Raw genomic sequence first — 22,482 nt, forward strand, 5'->3', positions numbered from 1 at the left:
GATCCAAATCTCACCTGTTTATCATTTAATCTTTTTAAAACATTGTTTACAAATAACACTGCACATGCAAAACATTTAACCTCCGTTCATTAAAGTCAGAGCTTCTTAACCTGAACTCTGTGATCTTTACTCTTCTCTTAACTTCATCTCCCAACACCCTACTAATTCTTGTGCTGACCTGGGAGCCAGTTTCTTTAAGAGGTCTTTGCATTGCCATTATACATTGGTTTTAGGGTTTTTCCACAAGCTGCCATGTTTTCAGTCTAAGTGTGAATTGTCAGAGCCAGCTTACTGGCTCTACATGCACTCTGACCCCCACTACCATTTCCCCCTGGGCTGTAGGCAGGCACAACCTCACTGGAAAACTTTTCGTTGGAGAAAAATAAATTGACCCATGTAAAAGATGCAAGTATAGGCTCTTACCGTCTTGCCAACGCATTGTCTATTTTTCCCTGGAGTGGGAAGTAGTGATAAGATTATTCCCCAGACTCCTGTGCATCTGTTTCTGTGACAGTTCTTCCATTTTTAAATACACATTACCATTCACCTTATTGCATTGTGTGAAAATGTTGCAATGTTGAAGTAATTAGTAATTGTGGTCCTTTTCCCCCTTAAAAAGAACTTTCGTCTCTGGATATTTGGAAAAAGAGATTTTTTTTTTTTTTTCCTGGGAGAATAATTTTTGATTACTGTTAAAATATTTATGGAATGTCTTTCTTTTCCTAAAGTTGTACCAAACCTTTGGAATGTTGATGGAGAAGTTACAGTCACTGAGCAGAAGCCGGGAGAAGTTGCTGAGGAACTAGCAAGCTCCTATGAAAGAAAGCTCATTGAGGTAAGGCTGGAAAAGTCTGCCTTTATTGGTGATATTGGCTGCTTTGAGGACTTCCCAGAAATAGGCCCAGTCTGTTAAACAGATGTTGACAAAGCAGTGAAAACATTGTACTTGATAAAGAAAGGTAAGAGCTGGTTCTTTGAAACATATTATTTAATTGAAATTTTGTATCCACTTGGCCAGGAAATAAGAGAAAAGACATAAATATGTAATGTTAAAAATAAGAAAACAAATGTACCCTTGGATTTGGAGAGAATTAAAAACAGGAGAGACTATCACATACTATTTGGGGCTGATAAGTGTGAAAATATGAATGAGATGGACTATTTTCTAGGATAATGTTTATTATCAAAATTAACTGAAGATGAAGCATTGCCTGAAGGGTACCAAAGATCTTGTGGAACTAATTAAAGAACTGTTTCCCTAGAAGGTAGCAAGCCTGGATGGTTTGGTGGTGATTTCTAGGAAACCCTTCAAGCATACACAAAAGCCCTTTGCTATTTACATTTCCTTAAAGCATTATCTATATCTATACCTGTATTTATATATAGCTATATCTATACATATATCTTTATCTCTGTATCTTGGTTCAAGTGTGCTTTACTTCAATATAAAAAACCTGACAAAGATAGTATAAGAAAGAAACGATACAACAGGCTCATCTCATTTGTGCATAGATGCATAAAAATTCTAGAAAGATACTACTGAATCAAATTCAGTCACATATTAAAGGAACAGGCCACATAAAAGTAGGATTTATTTAGGTTTTCAAGGGTTAGCCTAATGTTAAGAAATTCATTGTCAGCTCATTGATAAATCAAAGGAAAAAAACAGATACTGATTTTGATAGGTACTAAAAATTCATTTGGTAACAGTGATCATTGGTATCTGATAAAAATATTATAAATGAAGAATAAAGTCATTTCTTTGATATGATAAAGTATTTTTTAAAAAATACTTTAACCATTATTATGGTTAACCATTCTGATAAATATCAGAAACCATTATTTATCACCATACTCAATGGTAAAGCAGAGGCAAGTTTTTGATTAGGTAACTAGTTTATAAAATATAGGTATATATAGGTATATATAAATATAAAATATGTATTATATATATATATAGGTGGTGGTCACTGGATGGTATTTATTACAAGTCATGTATGTTTGTATACATACACACATGAAGCATACAGCCAGTTACTGTCAGATCCGCTTACATTGCTGCTCTTGTTAGCTGCCAGCAAGGCAAGTGTTGACCAGCTCCATCAGAGGGAGCAGCAGCTGGGCATGGAGATTTCTCTTGCTAGCCTTCATTTCCTTTCTTTTGCACCTGTGATGCCCTAACCTCGGGAGCAGCAGAGTTGATGGTTGTAGTCAACCAGCTGAGATGCGAGGCTGAAGCAGGATGTTCCTCCAGTGAATTGACTACCCCAGATTGATTTTCCTTTGTTTTGGTTGCAAAGTGAGGTTCTGTCAGTGATCTTTCATCTGTGAATATTATTAGCATTTCATTGCAATAAGACTTTTGCTGAACCCTCTACATTAGCATTAATCAAGCCCTTTAAAATGTTTTTTGTGATGTTTGTCTTGTTATTTTATTAATGGATTGGCTTTTAACAAGAAAGAGTTGTAAACACGTGTTGGAATGGAGTAATGAAAGAATGTGGGGGGAAAAGTTGATGTACTTCTCTTTCCATTTCAGGAGGGCAAAGGAAGAAGAAACGTTTTAATTTAAATAATATGACTTTTGAAGTACCCCAGCAGTTGAATTCCTCTTTTGTGATTCATCCCAATAAAAAGGGAGTTCCTGAACATTCTTCTTTTAGGTGTCTCTCAAAGCATTAAAACCACCTCACACATCCACACACAAATGCTGCATTCTTCATGTTCAAGCCCAGTGACCTGGAATCCAGCGTTCCAGGTGGCTCAGAACCCAAAATCAACACTGTAAGATGTCTTTCACTAGCTGGGGAGCATCGGGGGCCAAGGACTGGAGGTAGAAAGATTGTTCTTGATATCTTGTGATGGTTAACTTTGGAAAACAAGAAGGGAAGGAGAATGCTGGCAAGGCGTAGGTTAATCTGGCAGGGGAGAAACATTAGTATAAAAACACTCATTATATAACTGCCACTGTAGTACTAGCAGCTATCTGTGGGGTGTGTACTTCTATTTCCAGGCAGCATGCTAAAGCTTTTACGTACATGGACTCATGTAATCCTTAGCAGTGCCCTGTGAAGAAGATAACTGTTCACAGAGGGAATTTTGAGAAGTTAAGTAACTTTCCCAAGATTTTCTAGCTGGTAAGAAGTAGAGCTGGATTCAAATCACCCAGGGCATCTATCACCAGAGCTCAAACTCATAATCCTGCTCCACTCTGGAAGGGCGAGCTCATTTAAGAAACAAAAGGTGAACTTGACAGAAGAGAAGACTAGTCATGTTTAAAAGAATGAATGAAAGGAGCCAAGGAGGAAAGCCAGCTGTAGATGACAGAAAGGCACCATTGCAGTTTGAAATTGTTCTGGGAGGAGCCCCTCCTACACCCTTAGTTACTGTAGAAGAAGGGAGTGAATGTGTCTCCTGTGGTTGGAATTACCTGCTTCTGGACATACTGTAGTGGAACGCAGGCTGGGAGCTCCTTTAGGGGATGGGGAACATTATCTTTTTAATTGTATATTCATTGACTACACAGCTCCAGCATATGGTAGGTGGTCCATAAATATTGAGTGGAATGACAGTCTATTGAATGGATTCAGCTGTTTAGAGTAATGTTTAAAGAGTGATAGATGTGGCTTCTGGAACCCCAGGTTGAAAGTGACTTGTACCAAAGCCCCACTATAGCGCAGAGCATTCTGGTGGGAAGGATTAGATAGCTAACAAGAGGAAACATGGGTTCTTTACAGGAGGAACGCTTTTTTTCCTGGCACTCAGTTTTAGGAGGAAGTTTAGTTTGGAGAGCCTGGAAAGGTAACATACAGATGGATGCTACCAATTCATTTAGCCCATATTTGTTGAGTGCCTTCTAAGGGCCCAGACTTTAGCTTCCTTCCTCCACCTAAAGTGGCTTCCTCTATGCAGAGTAATAGAGTTGATGGTTCTGGGATATGAGCCACAAAAAAAGCAAGGTTGTAGCACACATGTTCCTCAAATGGCATTTACTTCCCTAGATTTGAGTTCGTCTTTGACTGCAAAGCCATTGATGTTTCATCTATGAATAGCATCAGCTCTTTATTACATCAAGGCTGATCCTAGGTTACAAAGATGAACAAGACACCATGCCATCTTCAGTGAGCTCCCATCTCTCAGTGCGTTAAGTAGCCATTTCCATTATGATCATCAGGAAGCAGGGGTGAAGAGCAGATGTAGAGTTTTGCCTGCTTCCCGGGGTCCTAGAGCCATGTCTCTAACAACAGTTGTGCAGAGCTTGTGTGCCTAACTGGAGCTTCTAGAATGTTCCTCCCTTTTTCTTCGGGATTGTTAGTAATGACACTTCGAATTTCTTTTGTAAACTTCCCATTCCTCTTGAAGCTCTAGACATTAGAGGAAATTGATTTGTTTTTACCACGGGTTTTGAAGATAAAAGTTATTGGACACATCCAGGAGAGATCTGTTCTAAGATTTTCTTTACCTCTTTTAAGTACAATTCCTTTGGTTTAGACTCATCTCCCGAGATTTTTCTATTCTTTTCCAGCAGTAGCCATGAAGAAAGACATAAAAATGTTAGTGGCATTTGGACTTTGGTCCTGCTTCTCTTTGCTGCTACTGCTTCGGCAGCCTGGTGGCTTAGAGGGCACACAACATCCCACATCAGACAGAGTTTAGGTTTGTCACTTACTGCCATGTGTTCCTGGGCAGGCCACGTGGCCTCTCCAAGCTTCAGTGTTTCCGTCAGTAAAATGTAACCAGTAGTGCAAACTAGTAGGGTAGCTTGGAGAACTAAATATAGAGGATCTGGCTTAGTGCTTGTAGTAGACAGGCAGTATCTCTGTGTCTCTTTGTTTCCCTTCTGATTTCCTTTGGATTAATGACCTTTCCACTGCTGCTTGCTGTCTTGGTGGAGGAGTAAATCTAAGTCCTCTGCCCTCCTTTGGCCCCGGGGTGAGCGTGTGACCTGAGCCAGGGCAAGAGGGGCTCTAACTCCTGACTTGCACAGAATAGCAAAAATGCTTGGGAGGATCCTGGTACCTAGCCAGTTGTTCCTGTATTGAACTTGCCAGGGCTGCTGTGGTTATGGTCTCTTCTCGGAGCCAGATTCTCCCACCTTCCTGACGGGTTACAGTAATTCCTTTTTAGCTTAGTATACAATATGCTTCTGTGACTTACCTCCAAAGCCCTTCAGCTCATATGCAGGTTTGTATGTGTATATGATTGTCAGGTGTCATTTTCTTTCATTTCCCATTTCCACGCTGCTTACAAGGGCTCCTTTATCCTGCCTTCTGTGTTCTGCCCCGCTTCTTGCTTTACCCCTGCTGTTTGCTGGCCTGGGGGCCCTGTACTTCAGAACTGCCAGTCCACCCTCTGCAGACAGATCTTACTTCCTCCCAGGGGGCAGGATTCAGCTAGCTGTTGATTGATTTTTCAAATTTTAGGATACTTATCATTTACACTGTGAGTATATTTAGTTCCTGAATTTTTGCTCATGGGTGACATAAATGGTTTATTAGCCACATTTATTCTCATTATGATGGCAGAGTTACTATTAATGGAAAAGTAAGCTTAAGCATCAAGCTGGTAAAAAATATACTCATAATTACACACTGTAGATAACTGAATGTGATCATCATTTTAATAAAATGTAAACGTTACTGAAGCAGCCAGTACCTTGGGAGCAGTTATACCACCAGCACTGGCTTCATAATGGGCACCAGTGGGTTCCAACACTCTTGATGTCCCTGAGGGTCATTTTTATACACAGTAAGGGTGGGCTTTTAAATAAAATACCGCATTCAAGATAAAGAACTTTGAGCTGAGATCAAATTGAACTGACAATCAAAATGAAAAGTGTGATGCAAGTTTATTTTTATTTATTTTTTTAATCACATGATGCTGAGTGATTGAAACCAGGCTGTCACCTTATGCTAGGAGAAAAAAAGTTTTCTTCACCCAGAAAAACAGTGTTGACGTGCTTGCCATGTATGAGTGAAAACTTGGTAAGGAGTTCTCTTTTCTAGAGGGCTAGCTGTAATCCTCACTAAAGCATAAATGACTAACAAGGCCAAACTTCCAAGGAATTCTTAAAATCTTTTTATTATGGAAAAGCTAAACTTGTAGAAAAATAGAAGAGTGCAATGAGCCTCCACGGACCCATGCCCTGGCTTCAGCAGTGAGTAACCAACCCCTGGCCGGTCTTGCTTCATCTCTGTCCTGGTCTGCTGCTCAGTCTCTCATGGTATTTTGAAGCAAATCCATGATTTCACATTATTTCATTCCTAAGTATTTCAGAATATATCTGTAAAAGATAAGAGCTTTTAAAAAAGCACAGTATCATTAAAAAGCCTTATGAAGGAGGTCCATGATGGTTCCAGTGAATCTCAAATTGTGATATCACAGAGAGAGACATCTTTTAGCAGAGCACCTTTCAGGGGGCCCCTTGCTTACTGCTCTCCTTCCTCAGTTGCCTGCCCCTGGCTGTCTGACTTGGAGTTGGCATTCTTTCCATTGTGCTTCTTTGTGCCTGACTAGACACAGGAATCAGACCTTCCTTTTAACTTTTAACTCTAAGAGGAACCAGGACAATGAAAGCAGTGACAAGCATGCTAGCTATTAGCTTGTCAAACCCAAGGGAATTATCGTAGGGCTAAAGAGGGATAATGGAAGTAAATTCTAGCTGACGCAGTACCTGATGTAAGTAAACGTTGTAGGTGTCAACAAACCTAAGGACTTGCTCAGATGGCAGGCCCGCTCCTATGCCCATGACGCCCATTGGATGTCCCCAGTATGTTCCTGTGTGCTTAAGTGACCAGCCCAGTGTAGCAAAGGAAAAGACACCGTCATTGGCAGCGCCCCCTTGCCCCCGGGCAGGTCTTCTCTCTTCCCTGTCTCCCTTGGCCTTTCATCACCCGTCGCACTCGGCAGGGCGTGATCCGCTGCGGGGCGGGGGGGGGGGGGGCGCAGTGTGCTCCTGTGTGGGCGTGGCCATGCTCCCAGACTTGTTAGCGCTTGTCCCTATCTATCCATCTTCTGATTTTTCTTGTGAACCTTTGGGCCTCTTTTTTTCCAGTTCATGATGGGGTCGCTGCCCTCTGTTTATGATGGTGCTCTATGCCCTGCTGTTTGCTCAGTGTCACCAACCCTTGTGTTCTGTTCTGCTTCCATTTCCAGTTGTGTCTCTGAACTGGGGTCCTGGAGTAGTTGAGAATGAACAGATGAACCTCCTTAGAGAGACACTTCGAAAATGATCCAGTACTCCTTTCTGGGCGATAGATAAAAATAGTCATAATTATGGTGGCTGGTTTTCAGCTTCTCAGACTCACATTATTTTGGGCCTGACTTATCTTTGCTTTTCTCCTGAAGGCAGGAAATGGCTTTTCGAAGCTACTCCTGGGCTTGCAGAAGGAGTTGTTTGGTCTCAATGGAAGAAAGTAGAGGAGACTCTGTTATATCTGTCCTGTTGGGTTGGGCTCAGTGTTCAGAATATAGCAGGTGAAGGGACAGGGCTGTCCCATGTGCCAGATAAGCCTACCCCACCAGTAACATCTAGGAGTTGTCACTAGCAACATGGAGCTATAGAAACTGTAGGTCTAGGGGGCAGATTGATGAGACAGGGAGGAGAGGAGATGTTGACTTCAATGCACATGGATGGAATAATGAAAAACTACTTTACGCTCAGTCAGCTTGGGCCATTTTCCTGCTGAAAACTCTCCAGTGGCTCACCTTTGCCCTTAGGTTCATTTAAACATTGCAAATTTTTTATATTTTAACATAAGCCACTGCATATTATGGCTCCTGCCTTACTCTTCAGTCATACTTCTCAGCTCACTCTGAGCTTGTTTCAGTTTCTGGAATGCACACGTTCCCACTCATCTCCAGAGCTTAACACAGATTGGTTTTTCACCAGGAACTCTGTTCTTCCTCCATGTCCCACCCCTCACCACTTTTCGTGGCTGACAACTTCTTATCTTTCAGATCTCATCCGAGAAGCCTTCTCCGATCACCTTCTCAGTGCTGAAGGCTGGGTTCAGTGAGCCCCAGGAGTCTCATTGCATCTGCTGTGTCACCTCTCCTAATCCTGCCAGTGTGGTGTTGTACATGTTCTTGTCTGTGTTCTTGTTTCCCCTCATTCTTTCCCACTGTCTGTCACTGGGCTTTAAGTTCCACGACTGCAGCTCTTGCATTATCTTGTTCACTGTTGTGGTCCCAGCCTCTCCCGTGATCCTGGCACCTGGCTGGTGCTTATAGAGTTTGGGAATCTTTTGGTGGCAGGTGACAGAAGCCTTGGCTTAAACCGGCTGTAGCAGAGACTCTACTATGTGTTTGTCAAGTCTGTCTCATTTCTCTTTTCCTGGACAAAGGGGACAGGTGCATCTCCCAGGCTCCTTTATGGTTAGGTTGAAACCACGTGACTAGTTTTGGACAGTGGGCTCTAAGTAGAAATGATGAGCATCATCCAGGTTGGAAGCACGGAAGAGTTGGTGTGAATTTTCTTTGTTCTTGCTCCTCCTACCATGGTGACCCCGGAAGCCATGTGTTCCATGTGGCATAGCTAGGAGATGACACTGGCCTGGATCCCCGAGTCACTGCTTGGGAGGGAGCTGCCTGTCATGCTGCTGGGCCCAGTATAGACTTTGTGAGGGCAGGAACAAACCTTTATCGATCCAACTACTGATTATATCAGTGTTTGCTTTTTATTACAGCAGAGAATAGCCTACCCTGATTATCCCCAGAAGAACAATTTTTATTGATAGAAGGGATAATCTGGCTTTAACTATGTGGCCGAGTCTTGGGATGTGAGCTATGCCACCTGGCTCCTCTCTCTCTCTCTCTCTCTCTCTCTCTCTCTCTCTCTCTCTCTCACACACACACACACACACACACACACACACACACACACTCACTCACTGACTCACTCACTCACTCTGGCCTTTGCTTCTACTATTTCTGATTTGATACTATTTTGGGTGGGTTTTTCCCTCCTGGTCACACATGGCCATAATAGCCCCTGGACAAATAATTTTTCTTCCGGGTTCACATTGAAAAGAAAAAGCAAACACTTATGTTTCCATTCCTGGCAAGAGCCTTGAGTTCAGTCTTACAGAACCATCTTGGGTTCCACTCTCCCTTTCCAACCAGTTGCAGGATTTCATGCTAAGGCTGAGGGAGGCGCTCCATTCAGAAACTGAGAATGAAGGCTGGGAAGGGCCTAGAACCTCAAATGAAAACCAAGGCTATTTTCAGATAGGAAATGGATGCCATAGAGGCAGACAATGAAGGTTTCTTTTAGTGCTTAGTAGAAGTTGGAATGAATACGTGAATGAATGAATGAGTGCCAGATTAGTGGCTACATTGATGATTCAACCCTTTCTTTTGCCTTAAGGGACTCACATGACCTGCTAGGGAACTTAGCTTCATAAAATAGTCATTTGTAGCAGCAAGTAATCAGTGAATCAAAAGAAGTAACACAGGGGAGGGAGAATAAACTCTGAGATCTGGTACTGGAGTAGGCAAGGTTTGCAGTGTCTCAGAAAGATGCTGCAGAACTGGTCATTTCTAAGGGGCGTTTTAAAGACAGAATAGGAATTTGTCAGCAAAACAGGAGGGAAGGGCACTCAGGTTTCTGGAACAGCATATGCAAAGATTTGACGAAGTTGTCAGGAGACAGCAGACTGATAAATGATAGAGTGAAACAGAGACAAAATGTCTTCAGATTTTCTTTTTATTAGCACTATCCATTTGTCATTCCTATTAGAGAGTCTTTTCAGTTTCAGGTGCTACGATTAATGGATTAATGTTTCTTTTTTCCTGAAAGTGGTACAGTTGTAAAGTTTTCTCTTCCCTTTGCCTTTTTCTCTCTGAGTTTTCCTGACAGGCAGGTGTGGACTGCCACAGCTCCCACCCCATCACCGCTCTCGGCCATCTGATAGAAATTTCCTTCGTAAATCCAGCCAGCCATTTCTGACCTGTTCAGGAAGATGCAGTTTTGTGGGTCAAGTCAGTGGTACTGGGAGACTTCTTACAAAGCCTCTGCAGTTTGGTCCTAAGGGACGCCACCTGAAGACTTTCAGCAGGAGCAGTTTGAAGCAGTTTGGCTGGGTGTAATTGTGAAACAGCTTGTGAAAAGCATTGCCTGAGGGTGCCCTGTCATTTTAGAAATGGCCCTTGATATATAATAGTCAGGCTTGGGACCTTGCTTCTAATAAGTTAATGTCCTTGTAAGTTTTATTTAAGGGAACTAATGCCTTCCATCACCTGCCTTTTCTCTTTTGCTGAGAGGCTGACACAAAGCACAGTGGCTCTGGTGATAGGTTTGCAAAAGCCAGAGGTGCAGCTAACCTTGTCCAAGCTTGTATAAGAATGGCTGCTAACATCCACCTGAGCAGCTTTCTTAAGTGGAATAAATTGAAATATTCCCCAAAGTGTCTCACTCACCTAGAAATGAATGAATGAATTGTGAAATGCAGTTATGCAGCTGGTACCATTTAGTAAGCATTTATTGTGTGTCACAAACCAGACTGCGGCACCATCTGCATCCTCTCATTTAATCATCACAACAGGTCAAGACACTGAGTCTCAGGAAGGTTGAGTGGAATAGCCCAGTCGCAGCTGGGAAGTGGGTAGAACTGGTGTATTAATCCAGTTCTGGTGACAGCAGTGGCTGTGATCCTGCCACTTGCTCTTCAGACAGTGCCTTTATTTACAGAGGTGTCACTGAGATTTGATGGCCCTTGTTGGAGGTTAGCTCACCATTTCTGTTTCAGGACACATTTTAAGACTGTATTGTAGCAGGATACTTTCTAATGCTTGAAATAGAGTCAAAATTGGGCTTGGAGTAACACTGAGTTTTTGTTGCTTCTCCTGGCTCATTGCAGTGCTAATTAATCAGATGAATTATATAGCTCAGCTAATAACTTGCTTTGACCCAATAGCTCTGTAGAAAGAAGGAGTTCAACATTTTTATTAATCTACTTTGGAGGCATGTTTGAGTGGATTAAAAATAAAAAGAGACTGAATCCTTTTTACTAATTAGTTTGGAGCCATTCTGTTCTTTTGGGTTGGGTAGGTATCTTTCTGAGTAATCGTTAAGCTCCTTGAAGGCTGGCTAGCTTACCTTCATTCAGTGTGTGCATTGTGCCGGGCAGTTTTCTGAGCCCTTTATTGATCTCACTTACAGTCCTTACAGTCACGCAGTGTGGTGGTAGTACTCTTATCCCTATTTTATATAGGTGGAAACTAAGGTATGGTGAGATCGTTGATGTTTAGGGTCATACAAATAATTGGTGGCAGAGCTGGGTGGGAAAGTCTTGACCTGAAGCTTATAACCACTCTGTTGAAAAGAACCTTAAATTTAAACTCCATGAGGTGGTGGTGTCTCCATGCCAGCCAGAACACAAGGGCTCCCATCATGGCCTTCAGTGCATGCCCTGGCCCTGTTACCTAGCCTGTGTGAGCCTCAGTTGTCCTCCTCCATAGCCTGGGCATAATCATTCCTAGTGTGTCATGTTCACAGGTTGACTAGGGAAGAATGCATTGAACACATTGCCTCCTGCCACAACCCCTCTTCCTTGGGTGGTGTGCATGCTGTGAAGGCCTCTTGTCTTACTTACCTTCCAGGAGCCAGATAGTGTCCCTCCTGAGTCAAACAGCCCTGAGCCCCACCAGGCACAGAGTAGCTACAAGACTAGTTATTTCTTGGGCCTTGTCCCCTGATGGGCGGAGAGAGGCCTATTGTGCTTACTCAGGGAGCGTGAGGCATTCCTGATTCCTGAGGATGCACCTTTCACCCAAGGCCAGAAGATGTCTGCGTCTTCGCCCTTCTGTGTGGGAGTTATGCCAGCTTTGTGTTTATGCTGCTGCCATCGCTACAGCAGGGAGTATTGTCTCTGCTACCCGCTCTCCCATCTGCCAAATTAGTCCTGGCTTTTCAGCCTGCTCCTCTTCTAAGGGAGGAGGGCACACCTCCTCTTGGGGTGGATTCAGGCCCTCTCAGTCACTGCCCAGAGCAGCCTTTATCCTCACATCCCGGCTTGGCTGAGGACAGCCTGTTCTCCTGTTAGAACTGATCTGGACTCTCTGGGGCTTGAATCAGGCCCCATGCAGAGAATGGCTCTCCATCTCCATCTTTGTGATTCTTCACTTCTGCCTGTCCTGGGGTTGACTTTACCAGAACAATGAACAGTGGGGTCATCAGTTCCCTTTGGGGACCCCTTCCCCCAGCACAGGCAGTGAGGCCGGCCTCCCGCGTCACTTGGATCCACTATTACTGTTTGCCGTGAGCCTGCACTTTGCAGTCATTGCCAGGGCAGTTCCGAGGGGCTGCCACAATCCTTGAACCTCACCCCTCTTCCTACCACCTAAGAACTTTTTTTTTTTTGCCAAGTTGCCCACAGCTTTCTTTGTTTTGTTTTTCAGAAAACAACTCTGTCTCACAAACTCTTTTGTGGCTAATTTTTCCCTCACTGGCAGCCAGCTTTTTCTGTAACTTACGTTGACGAAGGTAAATTTTACCTCTGGAAATGGTAAAGCGCAGAGCTGAATATACTTGGCTTCCTCACTGTGACTCACAGGTTCCATTTTCAGTACCAGAAACTCAGCTTTGCCAGGACAAACTGTCAACCTCTTTTTTTTTTTTCCCCCCCAGTGACAAGTACCTTTTAAAAGTTTCTCTTTTTGCCTTCATGGAACCTTTAAAACGCCCTGATTCATTTACTTCTCTGGGTGGTGCCAGCAACTCTGTAGCCTGCTTGGGGCAAAGAATATTTTTTTAGCAAAGGAAATTGAAATTGAGTTCTGGCGATTTTCTTTCCCCCCACAACACACCGTCCAGATGGTTTGAAAGATTCACCTTTGATAATATAAAGGTATGGCAGGTAGAGCAGTGTTACAAAAACTTGAAAACTTCTTTTCTACAAAGACTGACCCCTTCTGCATACCAGCTCTTTCATTTCCATGTACCTAAGATTAATGCTTCCAAAAATGAGTCCTTTACATTCAGTTCTTCTCCTATAAAGGAAATGTGTTCTGTGTTAACAACCCAATTCACACTATGTAACATGTAGAAATTATTTTTCCTTTGTGAAGAAAACTGGATTTAAATGCTAAAATAGTACCTTTTTTTCTTGAAAAATCTTTTCTGCCTTTGGTCATGAAAGCTTTTAAAATTAATGGAAAATTCCCCCCATCCCTTTTGCTGTGGCTCAGGAGGAGAGCAAGATATCAGTTTCTCTGTAAATAGCATAACAACTGCCTTCCTGGTGTTTGAGGTTTGAACTACTTTGATGGAATATATTTTCAAGCAAAAGTGGTGGTCAATTTGGATGAAAAGTGATAAAATTGAGTGGATTAAATTGGCTGTCAGAAGTTGAAATGCCATTTTGTATCTGAAACTTTGTGCCAACAGCCTTTATGTATGTAGGGAATAAAATGTAAATTTCCTACAATATTTTTTGACACATCAGAATTATAACAATTTTTTTTTTTTGTATATCCCTTCACAGTTTTTAGATCATGGGCCAGCAAACTTTTTTTCTATAAAGGACCACAAATAAAGTATTTTAGGGGTTGCAGGACGCCTGATGGAGCTACTTACCCTGCTAGGGCAGCACTAAAGCAGCTCTGAGCAACTTGTAATAAGGACATAGCTGTGTTTTAGTAAAACTTCATTTGCCAAATCAGGCAGCTGGCTGTATTTGGCCTCTAGGTGGTAGTGTGCCGGTCTCTGATCTGGGTAATTCTCCTACTTCGTGGTGATGGTGGTGGAGGTGATGATGGGGACTTTGTTGTCAGAGTCAGGCGCTGTTTTGAGTGCCTGTCACAGTCCAGGCAGTGTGCATATGTTTAATGCTCATAAACAAATGAAGGGTAAGGGCGATTATTGCCGCGTTACAGAATACTAAATTGAGGCTTAGCTGTGTACTTTATGAAAGCTTTATGAAAATTCATTTCTAAAATAAAAGTAAAAATCAACTTCCACAGTTAAGGAGGCATGCTTCTATATATTTTTTGTACTGATACTGTAATTTTCTGTTTATTATCGTTGATGATTTTCTCTCTGTCATTTTAGAAACTTTCTGTTGGATAATACCTTTTACAGAACACAGTGGACTATCTTGGAGCCACAGTGTAGGGTGAATGCATTTTGAAATAAATCTCACCATTTTCTAAGAGCGTTTCTATTTCAAGAGGATTCATCCTGGGCTCTTTAGGAGCCCGGCCATTGCAAATGATAGGTAATAGGATTAGTCACATCCTCATGTCACTAGGAATAAAAGTAACATGATCATTGGGGAAAAATACATATTAAGTAAAACTTTAAAAAAGAAAATTCACTTACCATTCCTCCCAGAGATAATCACTGCAGACACTGAAGCCTGTTATGACATTTTGTTTCTATGTAATTATATAAATATGGATGTTATATGCCATATGATATACTTAATTTTGACTGGAATATGAATTTTTCAAACTTGGGATCATACCCTCGGCAGAGTTTTATAACTTTGTCATTGAAATCAAGTTTCCACTTCAGAGGCATTGTCAACAGTTGGTCTACTTAGCACCATTTCCAAGTGCATAATATGACCTCCTAACAGGCTATCAGATTTCTCTCCAACTCATTAGGCTTTGGCGGGGTAGAGAACTGCCCTTGGTCAGTAGCACATCTTCCCTCTGGGTTTGTGTGAGTATGAGGTAAAACTTTATGCCATCCAAAAGTCTTCAAAAACTCATTTTTAAGAAATGATATTCATGAACACCTCCCTGAAGGTCATATGGTCTGTCCATGAAAGATCTGTTTGTCCTTGAATTAAGCTAGATCACAGGCAGGAGCAAATGTGGCCTGAATTGTTTTACTGTATATAGAATTATTCTTTCATAGTTCATCACAAAGCTGTCAGCCCGCGTTGAAGGCTGCAGACCAGCAGCCGGTAGTAACCGGCCCACAGGTGTGCTTTTCTTCCACATACAGAGTTGGGCCACAGAATGTTCTTTTTAGTTGGAATTAGTTTGGCCAACATACAAATGTAGATTTTAGCCCCACCCTAGAGAAACTTGCCTGTGTGGACCAAGAGAGACGCATACAGCTATGCCCGTCGCCTTGCTCATAGTGGCAAAGCATTCAACACAACCCTGATCATCAGTCAACAAGAGAGTAGATTTTTAAAAAGTGTGGCATAGCATAGGAATCAATACAGCAATGATTCAATAGCCCCCAAAATGTAGAATGGGACAGGAGATAGGTTAGGAATTCACACATGGGGTAAACTATTCAGAAAGGCAAGGGGATTATAAACATTACAAATCAGAGTAGTCAAAAGGCAGATCCATTTTTAATCTTTTGAGGTATCCCCACACTGCTTTCCACAGTGGCTGCACCAATCTGCATCAGCAGTGCAAAAGGTTCCCTTTTCTCCACAGGCTCACCAGCACTTGCTGGTTTTTTATTTATTGACAATTGCCATTCTGACAGGTGTGAGGTGATATTTCATTGTGGTTTTAATTTGCATTTCTCTGATGATTAGTGACGTTGAGCATCTTTTCATGTGTCTATTAGCCATCTGTATGTCCTCTTTGGAGAAGTGTCTATTCAGGTCCTTTGCCCATTTTTTAATTGGATTGTTTGTTTTTTTGGTGCTGAGTTTCATAAGTTCTTTATACATTTTGGATATTAACTCCTTGTCCGATGTATTGGCAGATATATTTTCCCATGGATTGTCTTTTAATTTTGATATTTTCCTTTGCTGTGCAAAAACTTTCTAGTTTGATATGATCCCATTGACTTATTTTTTTCTTTTGTTTCCCTTGCTTGGGGAGATATATCTGATGAAAAACTGCTACAAACAATGTCTGAGATTTTGCTGCCTGTTTTCTACGATTTTTACGGTTTTGGATCTGACATTTAAATCTTTGATCTATTTTGAATTTTCTTGTGTGTGGTGTAAGAAAGCCCTCTGATTTCATTTTTTCTGCATGTATCTGTCCAATTTTCCCAACACCATTTACTGAATAAACTATATTTAGCCCATTGTATGTGCTTGCTTCCTCTGTCGAATATTAATTGACTATGAAGGTGGGTTTATTTCTGGGCTGTCTGTTCTGTTCCATTAATTCATGTGTTTGTTTTTATGCCAGTACCGTGCTTTTTTGATTACTATGGCATTATAGTATAGTTTGATATTAGGCAGTGTGATTCCTCCAACTTCGTTCTTCTTTCTTAGGATTGCTGTTGCTGTGTGGGGCCTTTTGTGATTCCATATAAATTTTTGAAGTATTCTAGTTCTGTGAAATATGTCATTGGAATCTTGATAGGAATTGTGTTGAATCTGTAGATTGCTTTGGGTAGTATGGACATTTTAATGATGTTAAGTCTTCCTATCCATGAACATAGTATGTGCTTCCACTTAATTTGTATGTTCTTCACTTTCTTTCTTCAGTGTCTTATAATTTTCCAAGTACAGACCTTTTACATCCTTGGTTAGATTCATTCCTAGGTATTTTATTCTGGGTATATATTTGAAGAAACCCAAAACACTAATTCAAAAGAACATAAGCACCCCTATGTTCATTGCAGCATTATTTACAATCACCAAGATATGGAAGCAGCCCAAGTGTCCATCAGTAGATGAGTGGATAAAGTAACTCTGAGACATGTACACAATGAAATACTACTTGGCCATAAAAAAAGAAGAAAAATTTTACCCTTTGTGACAGCATGGATAGACCTAGGGAACATTATGCTAAGTGAAATAAGCCAATCAGAGGAAGACAAATACCATATGATTTCACTTATATGTGGAATCTAATGAACAAACTGAACTAACGAGCATAATAGAGAGAAACTTACAGAGAACAGGATGACAGCTATTGAGGGGGGGATATTTGGGGTGAGGGATCCAGCAAAAATGAAAAAGGACTCATGGATAGGGACAGCAGTGTGGTGGTTGCAGGGGGGAGGGGCATATATAGGGGTTAAATGGTAAAGGAAAAAAATGCAATACAAAAAAGATTCAGTAAATAGACAAGTCAAAAAAAAATCAGGGTAGTAATAACGGGGGTTCTCAAAAGTATTAGAATGCTCTGTATCTTAAGTGACATACATGTATTTGCTTTATTACTGTTATGTATTTCCTACACGTATTTATGAGTATGTGTTATTTACTCTTTTGTATACTTGAAATATTTCATAATTTAAAAAACTGGATTATGTGGAAGTGTTAAGACCATATTTCTACACAGCTGCAGTTGGGTGGAGCTCCATCTTAGCTGCCTCCTTCAGATGCTATAGAAACTTTTTAACTTATTTTAGTCCTTAACTACCTATGGTCTCCCCCTGTTTCCCTTTCCCAGCCTATCTCACTCATTTTCAGTAGCATTTGAGCTTTTGACCTCCAGCCTTGGGGTGTTAGGTGATATGACCTGCTAGAAAATCACCATTGTATTTTTTGCAAGAATATAGGTAAGAATGTTGTTGATCACTCATATTGTATGTCATGGGAGTAACTTCTATGTGAGAGGAATTCCTCTCGGGTATACATATAAGTACCAGGAATGATTCTCTTGATTAAGTAGTCAAGTCTTTTGGAGGCTGTGAATATTGTCACTGATCATGTGTTCCTCTTTGTCTTGGCTGCTAGGAAACTCAGAGGCAAATGTGGGGCTCATGTTTAACTAAAAGGGAGATGTTGTGGCATGCATTTTCAACCTTACTATTGGCTTCATCTGTTCTTCTGCCTCCCTTCTCTTTTTTATTCCTTCATGCAATTTTAAAATACTATTTTATAATACAACTGTTTATGATAAGTGGCCATATTCTTTTTTGGAAGAAGAGAGGATATAAATTAAAACTCTCATTTTAGGGTTTGTGAGAACATTTTGGAAATCTGAGCTTTATCCAGAATATTTTATTCACAAAGCTGCCTTGATCATCTATTTCAGCCATGTGAGTTACTAATTTTCGAAGAATGAGAATATAATTAAAATACACTTAACGCTAAAATGCAACTGAACATAATTTGATCTTCGATAATTTAGAAAGCAGTTAAGGAACTTGCCGTTCCTCATGGCCATAATTACGAACATCAATTATCATAGTGTGACACTATAAAAAAAACTGGTTATTTCAGCTTTCTGATGATTTGAAATATGTAGGAACTAGAATTTAGAGTCTATGCATGTAGTGTATATAGGTCTTTCAAGACTCCACATATGAGTAGTTCATATATGACTTTATAACTGAAGTATCAGAAAAGGGGAGGCAGGTGGGTCATAGTGAAAAGAGCTCGATTCTCCAAACATGTACCAGGTGTACTGCCTACCATGGGCTGAGTGTTGGAAAAGCCTTTGCCTTTTGGTTTGATGCAAAATACAGGGATGTAAATAGATATCATTTCTTTTAATCTGTTGAATGCCTTGGCAGCACAGATTGGTCTCTCACTTGGGCATGAAGGGAATGAAGGAGCTGCTGTGCCAGGAAAAAGCATGTCCCTTGGGAGGCAGCGTGTGGGTGGACTGGAGTGTGGTAAGACCTAAGAAGGCCTCAAGCAGCCTGGTTTGTTTAAGGGGCTTATCTCGTTGTCCATCCTTATTCTCACGGTGATGGAGGAGATGGTTGTGATGGGGGAGGAGATGGTGCTATTGATAGAGGTGATGCTTGTTTCAATACTTATTGAGCATTTCGGTGCCAGGCACTGTGCTGAGCACTTTACTCATACTGTTCCATGTAATCATTGTAGGAGCCCTATGAGGGTAGGTATTTTTTGTGTTTGCCATTTTATTTTTATTTTTTAAAATTTAAGTATAATTGATGTACAATATTATATTAGTTATATTAGTTTCAGGTGTACAATATAGTGATTTGACATTTTAATACCTTACAATGTGATCGCCTCACTCATTCTAGTAATCATCTGTCACCATGTAAACTTATCACAATATTATTGACTATTTTCCCCTTCCCCTTTTCACCCATCCTCCCACCTCTTTCCCCTGGTGTTCATCCCTTTGGTCCCTGTTTCTGTATGTCTGTTTTTTTTTATTGATTTATTTTATTTTTCTTATGTTCCACATATTTGACTTTCTCTGACTTATTTCACTTAGCATAGTACCTTCTAGGTCCATCCATGTTGTTATAAGTGGCGAGATTTTATTCTTTTTTATTGCTGAATAATACTCTTTTGTGTTAAGGTATATATGTACCACGTCTTTTTTTTTATCCATTTATCTATCAGTGGACACTTAGGTTGCTTCCATGTCTTGGCTATATACTGTATATAATAGTGCAATGAATATATGGATGTACATGCCTTTTCTATTTAGTGTTGTATGTTTCTTTGGATAAATACCCAGAAGTAGAATTGCTGGGTTGCATAGTGGACCTATTTTTAATTTTTTGAGGAACCTCCATACTGTTTTCCATAGTGGCTACAGCAATTTACATTCTCACAAACAGGGCCCTGGGGTTCCCTTTTCTCCACATCCTTGTTAACACATGTTACTCGTTGAGTGTTGGCCATTTTATAGCTCAGGAAGCTGAGGCATGAAGTTAAGTATTACACACCCCTCACGAGAGGGGAGTGAGAAGAGGAGCCCCAGGCCTGGGGAGGAGCCCATTCTGCATCTCTCTCCGACCTGTATTCAGTTATCCACTTCTTAGAGAACCCTTCCCTGACCACCATATTTTACCATAGCTTTTTTATTGACATGTAACATGGAAGTTTAAAGTATACCATATGATTTGATCATGTATTTTTATATATTATGAAATGATTACCACAGTAAGGTGAGTTAACACCTCTATCCCCTCACATAATTACTACTTCTTTTTGTGTGTGTGTGGTGAGAATATTTGAGGTCTACTTTCTTAACAACTTTCAAGTGTATAGTATAGTATTGTTAATTATAGTCACCGTGCTTTACATTAGAAACTCAGAACTTATCCATTTTATAACTGGAAGTTTGTACTCTTTGACCAACATCTCCCCACTTCCCCCACTGCCCACACCCTGGTAACCACCACTGCACTCTCTGTTTCTATGAGTTCAACTCTTTGAGGTTCCACATGTAAATGGTATCACATAGCACATGTCTTTCTCTGTGTGACTTATCTAATAATGCCCTCAAGGTCTATGTCTGTTGTATAAGTCAGAATTTCCTTCCTTTTCTGTCCATTCTATTTAAAACAGATCTCCTCACACCCATGACCAACTATTTCCATTGCTTTTTCTGCTTTGTTTTTTCCATATTCTATTTCTATTTCCTCTATATTGCATCTACTCTGCTCGTTGTGTGTACCCACTGGAATGTAAACTCCTTGAGGGCAGGCATTTCGTCACTTCTGTTCACTGCTGTGTCCCCAGCACCTTGACCAGTGCCTAGTACTTGGTGACACTGACTGGAGAGCTTGTGCTTTCCCCACTTACTGGGGGAAGGTGGGCCCAGTGTCACCAGGACATTTCTCTGATAAGAGAAGTCACACATCTGGATTTTTTCTGAAATCTTAATTTCAAAATGGGCAACTGATTTGTTTTAATTGTAGACACCCCAGGTATAGATGTACCTCCCCAGGTGTTTACAATGAAAATCAACACAACAGCACACATGTGCTTGCTGAATTGAGCTTGCCAGCTGCTCACTTGCTCCCCTCTGTCAACCTGATGACTTTCTAAGCAGCAGTGTGACCGGGTGAGATTTACACTTCGTGACGATCACCCGCAGCAGTGCGACATCAGGACTGGAAGCGGGGTAGGCTGGGGCAAGGCAGGCTTGTGGGGAAACCCCACCCGAGGTGACAGGGGTCCCAAGAGCACAGTGCGGAGGGCCTCTCGACTTGGATACTTTAGTGACCAGTGCCAGTGTAACAGTGGCAAATCACTTCTCTTTTCTGGGTGTGTTTTATCGTTGTCAAAAAGAGCAGCAGTGCGGAGCCCAGCCATATCAGAGCCTGAGGCAAAAGGAAAAATTAGTTATACTGATCCTAGTGTCTATACTTAAAATTTTGCTGTTTTGTTCACTATAGATTTTTTGCATTAACCTTATTTTTTGTGCCAAATATTACATGAAAACATTACGTATGATGACTGAGAGTTTTGGTGCCCTCTTAAATTTTGCACCTGGCTCCTAGTCACGGCAGTCCCATCCTAAAAAGCAGATTGTTCTTGACATCAGGCCTCATCTGGGCTCAGAAAACCTCTGACATAGCACAGTTTACAGTTTCATAATTACAGTTCTCTGGGCTTTGAATAGAAAAGACAGTGTTTTCATTTAGAATTTGGTCAAATCACTTGCCCTTTGTATGTGGAAAGGTAGAGTAGTGACAAGCTATAATGTATCCAGATTTACAGTGGGCCTTTAAATACATTTTGGGCTTTGTTTAGCTAGCAGAATCTTTGGCTGGATAATTAGAATATTACAGGACCTTGGAAATCCTTGTCCTGTTCTGGCCAAGGCCAAGTGTGTAAATGTCTGAAAACATATTCCACCGCCTTTACAGCCCTTTTCCCTCCAGCTGAAAATGAAGGCACGTTTTGCATTTACTGATGGTTGCCCCTAGGAAGCCCACTGCTAATGGCAGTGCTCCCGCTGCAGTGGCCTGGCTTTTGTGGGTGGTAAAATATTTGATTTTGCTCCCTCACCACTTCGGAGATTCTTCAGAAAAGTTATCAAGGATCCAACAGCAAAAGACAGACTTTTTAGCTGAGCTGTCCTGTTAAACTAATTGGAAGCACCAGGGTCCAGCTGAAGCAGAATGTTTGTCTTGGTGATGAAGGGAGGGAGTAGTAGGTACAGTCACTGCTCTTCAAAGCTTTGTCCTAAGACTCACCATTGGGGATTGTGGGGACATGGGTGTACCCAAAACGTAGCTGCATGGAGAACATGGCTTGTGAAGGGAGGGGTGTGAGGGAAGCAGTGTGGTGTGGAAGAGAGAGCACAATGTTTGTAGGTACCCAGGCTGGATTCTCAGCTCTGGCTCTTTTGGTGGTGGGTGGGTAACCTCAATCAGGTCCTTCCTCTTCTCTGCACCTCAGTTGCTTTGTCCTTAAATAGTTGATGAACAGGCTGTTCTGAGAATAGATTTCAAAAGAGAGCTCTGTAAACTGTAACGGCTTTGATAACAGAAGAATTCAGGTTCAATTTCTAGGTACTCTTACCCACTCTGAATCTATATTTTCTCCTCCTTCAAATGGAGTAGTGATGCCAATTGAGAATTGTCACGAGGATGAATGATTGCATAGATCAGGTGCCTGGCAGACAGAGGGTGTGGGAATAAGTGGTGTATTGTATTGTTAAGGGGATGGAGAGAATTGTTTGCTTTACTGTGCAACGAAGATGCCTTTCCTGTCACTACGTGAGCTGATGTCATGAGCAGTGTGAGGAGTAGTGGCAGGCACGTGGAGTTACCCCCTCACACATGTTTCGTGAATGTTGAACAGGGGACAGATGCCTCTGAGGGCTGCTCAGAGGCCGTTTTCTCATCATTTTTCTGGCAGTCAGGGAGCTCAG

General features: G+C 41.4%; 1 protein-coding gene across 1 annotated transcript in view; it reads left to right on the forward strand.

The window, feature by feature from the left end:
* SNX29 (sorting nexin 29) overlaps positions 1 to 22,482 on the forward strand; it is a 547,242-nt gene that overhangs the window by 278,248 nt on the left and 246,512 nt on the right. The window contains exon 15 of the mRNA XM_054589590.1: positions 729 to 835. Coding sequence (XP_054445565.1) covers positions 729 to 835 — 107 coding nt within the window. The remainder of the gene's footprint in view (positions 1 to 728; positions 836 to 22,482) is intronic.

This window comes from Pteronotus mesoamericanus, unplaced genomic scaffold (genome assembly GCF_021234165.1).
Source record: "Pteronotus mesoamericanus isolate MK-2021 breed Mesoamerican mustached bat unplaced genomic scaffold, CSHL_Meso_final scaffold_167, whole genome shotgun sequence".
In the NCBI taxonomy this organism is placed as follows: Eukaryota; Metazoa; Chordata; class Mammalia; order Chiroptera; family Mormoopidae; genus Pteronotus; species Pteronotus mesoamericanus.